The 5,782-nt window shown below is 40.0% G+C and overlaps 1 protein-coding gene across 1 annotated transcript; it reads right to left on the reverse strand.

Annotated features, from left to right (window-relative positions):
* Window positions 1–2,106: 2,106 nt before the first annotated feature.
* LOC136070591 (uncharacterized) lies at window positions 2,107–4,562 on the reverse strand. The gene is made up of 2 exons (XM_065780720.1): window positions 3,913–4,562; window positions 2,107–3,772 (listed from the first exon to the last, which is right to left on the reverse strand). The coding sequence occupies exons 1-2, from the start codon at window positions 4,560–4,562 to the stop codon at window positions 2,107–2,109; spliced, it is 2,316 nt and encodes a 771-aa protein (XP_065636792.1).
* Between the last annotated feature and the right edge of the window lie 1,220 nt (window positions 4,563–5,782).

The raw sequence follows: 5,782 nt of genomic DNA on the forward strand, positions 1-5,782 counted from the left end.
TGTGATGGTACACTCAGAAACTTACTGCCTGTTTGGTAAATTAGTTAAATAATATATTTTCAATTTTTAAACAACATTATACACATTTTTATATATTTTTTCACTCACACATATTTCAAATAAAATACAAACATTACTCAAACTCCTCTACCAAACAGGCCCTTAATTACTTACGTGTTTGAATTAGTGAATAACATGAAAGATTGACTTACAATATTAGAACAATGTCACAGTTTTCAATTTCTTTTCCCATGTTTTTGTGAAGAGAAAATTTCATTTTTATAATTATTTCGTGTCATAGTGTCACTTGAAAGATTCTTTTGTACTGTGGAGAGTTTTTACTAATTAATCATTCCCTTCCGCCGCCGCTGCCTTTTCTGTTTTTGTATGATATTGATATATATATATATATATATATATATACATATTGTAAGTATAATTATCACTAACTATTACCAATCTCGCACATGGTAGATGGTAGCAAAAATAGTCAAACAGGGGCAAAATATGCAACAATTTACCACTGATTGGAAAATATTTTAGAGAATATCACTGTTTTAAAATTCGAGTACTTCTGCGTGTAACTCAAGTTCACATAAGACAAGTTCCATAAAAGATGTGCAATAGTGGCACCTGATGATTTGGATTTTAGGAATTAAAAAAGCCAAGAACTCGAGTTTATAAAACTCAAGTTACGTGTAATGTAAAATTGGACTTCACTAAAATCAAGTTTTGTGTAAATATTAATGTGGAACTTGATTGCAATGTAACCAACTTCTATGTAAATATTAATGTGCAACATTATTTAACTCGAGCTAACATAAATCAAGTTATGTGTAAATAATTTTTGAAAGAACATTATGGAACTTAATTTATTGAAAATTGAGTTTTTTTGTAATTTTTATAAAAAGAAAATGTTGGATCTATCCATCTCCCTTTTAGTCACTTTCCCGTCTCTGCAACTCAGTCCAAGTCTTTGAGCAACCTTTCTACCTAGTTACCATTGACAACATCCATCTCTCTCTACCTCTCATCTCACTGGAAACCTAAATCCCACTAAGATAACTTAATTCTTCTCCTCCCAACAAATCTGATCCATCTTATTTAACACCAAAAGGTACAATTCTTAAGCGAAATGAGTGTCATTTAATTTTTCTTGTCAATATTGATGCTAATATGAAGTTGATGCTAAAAGAAACCATTGACATTGTAGTATTGTTGAAAAACAAATTAAATTTTCTATTAATTTGGGTGCATTCTGTTAAAATTTGGATGTATATGGTTGAAAAATAATTTCTCATATTACTAAATAATTAACAAATTTTATTTAAATAAATCTAATTTCAATTTGGATGTACATAACTCAACGTTATGTTGCAACAGTTTAATGTATATGGTTATAGCGAAGTTAGTTCAGCATATTGTTGTGTTAAGCGACACTAATTATGTGAAATTGGGAGACAAACAATAATGCAAACTAATTACTTTAGACAAAACTTTTACTACTGTTAGATTTTGATAATTCTAGAGAATCAGTGGGTTGGAAATCTTCGGACTTCGACAATCTTTAGGGTCAAATCCTGTAAAACCAAATTCAATCAGAGAAAAGACCGGTGGAGGCCGGCCTATGGTCCTCCGATGATGAAGTTAGTGGGCTGGAATCGAAAGGAAAAATTTCTAAGTGTTTATTCTTCTCTTCTCAAAAGAAAAATTCGAAATCCTTTACCTCTACGTAGAGAAGCGTTTATATAGTGCATGGAACGGTTATTTGTCCTGATAACCGTTCCTATTGTCGAGGAATTCACCAAAGTCGGAGGTAACTTCCATAACTTCCATGGAAGTTACTTTATCTGAACCGGTGCTTTATCACGAGCAATGGAGGTTTTGGTTTATAGGTAAGGTTCAAGTTTAGAATATTTGGCTCGTCTGTCCCTAATTAAGGGCGGACGTGCCTCAGCAGAAACATGCTTGCCTCGTCCATCCTTCGGGACGAACGAGGCCTCGTCCATCCTCACCCAATTTATGACGGACGAGGTAATATGGCTGCGCCCATCCTTCTTTCTTTTTCTTAGGACGAGACATATGGACGATTTTTAAGGTGGTATTTTATAGCATCATNCATGCTCCCTCATGAATTTCTCTCAATATGTAGTTTGCTTCGTCTGGGGCCAAACATCTGAGATAAGGCTGGGAAAAACCTCTACGGTAGAGAATCTCGTTCATAAGAACATACTTGGCCGCCCTTGCCCTCAACTTTCTAGCTTCGTCTTTTTCTTCCGGGAGTCGTCCGTCTTTTAAGTACGACACAATTGGAACCATCCAATTCATTCCATTTTCCACCTGTTGTACTTCTGGGATGTCTACTCTCGGCATATACTGAATTTCATCAAACCTGTCTACGGCTTCGCTCGATGAGGCTTCTTTCGCCAAGGCATCAGCTTCCATGTTCTCCTCCCTTGGGATTTGAATGAAGTTAACTTCTTCCAACTTCTTTACCAGGCGCGTCACTCTGTTTAGATACTTCCTCATTCGTTCTTCTTTGGCTTCAAACATTCCATTCACTTGGCCTATGATCAACTGAGAATCTCCCAAGACGAGGAGTGACTTCGCTTCTACAGATTTGGCCAATTCCAGTCCTTTAAGAAGAGCTTCGTACTCGACTTCATTATTAGTTGTCTGGTACTGCAAACGAATTTTGTGCTTTAATTTGTCCCCCTCTGGAGATTGCAAAACCACACCTATTCTGCCTGCGTGCAGTGTAGACGAGCCATCCACATAGATGATCCACTTGCTGTTTTCCACTTCACCTTCATCATCACAACTTAAGGTAAATTCAACAATGAAATCTGCCAGAGCTTGAGCTTTTATGGCATGCCTTGGCTGGTATTTTATGTCAAACTCACTGAGCTCGACGGCCCATTGGATCAAACATCCTGCAGCCTCTAACTTGTTCATTGCCTTCTTGAGTGGGTGATCTGTCATGACGTTAATAACATGAGCTTGAAAATAATGCCTTAGTTTTCTGGAAGCCGTTATCAACGCAAAAGCCAGTTTCTCCATTAACAGGTACCGTCCTTCTGCTCCCTTCAATGCTTTGTTAGTATAGTACACAGGTCTCTGCACCTTGTTCTCTTCCCTCACCAGTGCCAAACTCACAGCGTGTAGAGTGACTGCCAAATATAAGTACAATTCTTCTCCGGGCACAGACGGGCTCAATAACGGGGCTTTGGCGAGATATATCTTCAAATCTTCAAAAGCTTTTTGACACTCATCGGTCCATTCAAATGCTTTTTTAAGAACCTTAAAAAATGGCAAACATTTGTCAGTAGCTTTAGAAACAAACCTGTTGAGGGCGACAACTCGTCTGGTGAGGGACTGAACTTCTTTAACATTGCCCGGAGGCTTCATATCCAATATTGCTTGAATTTTGTCAGGGTTTGCTTCGATCCCTCTGTAGGAAACCATAAATCCTAAGAACTTCCCCGATGAAACTCCAAAAGCACACTTGTTAGGGTTCAACTTCATTTGATACTGCCTCAGTGTGTCAAATGTTTCTTGCAAATCGATCAAATGCCTCTCCTCGTCCTGAGTTTTTACCAACATATCATCTATGTATACTTCCATATTTCTCCCAATCTGCGGACGAAACATGTGATTGACCAGACGTTGGTATGTCGCCCTAGCATTCTTTAAATCGAAAGGCATTACTTCATAACAAAACAGTCCCTGACTAGTGATAAAGGACGTCTTCTCTTGGTCCACTTCATCCATCCTAATTTAATTGTAACCAGAGAAAGCATCAAGGAAACTAAGCAACTTGTGGCTTGCGGTGGAATCTACCAATTGATCAATACGTGGCAACGGGTAACTGTCCTTGGGACAAGCCTTATTAAGTTAGTGAAATCAACGCACATACTCCATTTGTCGTTCGCCTTCTTGACCATGACCACGTTGGCTAACCAGTCAGGATAGTATACCTCTCGAATAAACTTCACTGCAATTAACTTATGAACTTCCTCCCTAACAGCATTGTCTCTCTCCAGGGCAAACACCCTCTTCTTTTGTCGCACTGGTTTGGAGGAAGGGCATACACTCAGACGGTGGGTAATGACACTAGGATCTATACCCGGCATGTCTTCGTGACTCCATGTGAACACATCTCTGTTTCTTTTCAAAAAACAAATGAGATCTTTCTTGATCTTCGCTTCCAAATCTGCTCCAACCCTAGTACACCTCTCAGGGTTATCATCATCTAAAGGAATATCTTCCAACGCTTCAATGGGTTCTGCCACAACTTTCTTCTCTTCGATATTCATTGCTTGAACTTGCTCGTCCGCAGCCAACATGGCTAGATAACACTCTCTTGCTGCTAATTGGTCTCCATGTACTTGGTCTACCCCATGTTCCGTTGGAAACTTGACTGACAAGTGGTAAGTAGATGTAACTGCCTTCCACCTATTTAGGGTTGGCCTCCCAATTATTGCATTGTAAGAAGACGAACAATCAACTACAAGGAAGTTCACCTCCTTGGTAACTTGCTGCGGGTATGCCCCTACTGTCATTGGTAATGAAATACTACCCACAGGTTGCACCTTTATTCCACCAAAACCTACTAGGGGGAGCTCGCTGGACGGAGCAAGTCTCGTCCTAACCTCATCTGCTGAAAGGTTGGATAGTACAAGATATTAACAGAACTCCCATTATCTATCAACACCCTTCTAGTCTTGTAGTCCGCAATAAGGAAGGTGATGACAATAGCATCATCATGAGGGTGATGGACTCTCTCTGCATCCTCGTCCGTGAAGGTGATCGCCTACTCATCTGTAGTCCCTACACTCGGTGATCGTCCAGAGAGCTGAACGCTCTGCACTGCTTTCAAATATGCTTTCTTTGACTTAGACGACCGTCCTACAGAACTTCCCCCCAGAATGATTCTTATTTCTCCGAGTGGTGGCCGTGACGATTCTTCTACCTTGGCTTTCAATTTCTCGTCTTTGTGATCTCGTCCAAGGAAATTTTCAGCTTCCCTTGTCTGATGAGATTCTCGATCTGCTGCTTCAGATCGAAACACTCGTCCGTGTCGTGCCCGTGATCTCTATCGAAGCGGCAATACTTATTTCTATTGCGCTTATTGGGATCTCCCTTCATCTTCTCTGGCCACTTTAAGGAAGGCTCGTCTTTGATTTGCATGAGGACTTGCTCGAGTGGCACATTTAAAGGAGTGTATTGTTGGTTCCTTGCTGACGGACCTGCCCTCTTCTCTTGATCTTTCTTATCCTCCGTTCGTCCCTTCTTTGGACGAGGACCCTATTCGGAATGACGAGCAGGATTTGTTTCCATTCTCTCAGCCCTCTTCCTCTTCTTAGCTATAATCGCATCTTCTGCATTCATGAAGTTTTGGGCTGAGTGGACGAGTTTAGCCATGGACTGAGGTTCCTTATCATAAAGTTTATGTATAAACAAGTCAGAATTGACCCCATTATGAAAAGCTGCCAACAGTAGCTTATCGTCTACCTCGTCCACGGTCAGGGCTTCCCTATTGAAGCGTGTGATGAAGGAACGCAAGCTTTTATTTTCCCCCTGTTCTATCGTTAACAGACTGGAAGTAGATCGTCTATGACGCTGACCCCCTATGAAGTTATTAACAAGCAACTTGCTTAATTCTCCAAAAGAACTTACTGAATTCGGGGGTAATTTGCTGAACCATACTCTAGCTGAACCCTTGAGAGTGGTAGGGAAGGCACTACACATTATTTCATCTAGAACTCCTTGAAGATGCATA

The sequence above is a fragment of the Quercus suber genome, unplaced genomic scaffold (assembly GCF_002906115.3).
Source record: "Quercus suber isolate HL8 unplaced genomic scaffold, Cork oak 2.0 scaffold_244, whole genome shotgun sequence".
Taxonomy (NCBI): Eukaryota; Viridiplantae; Streptophyta; class Magnoliopsida; order Fagales; family Fagaceae; genus Quercus; species Quercus suber.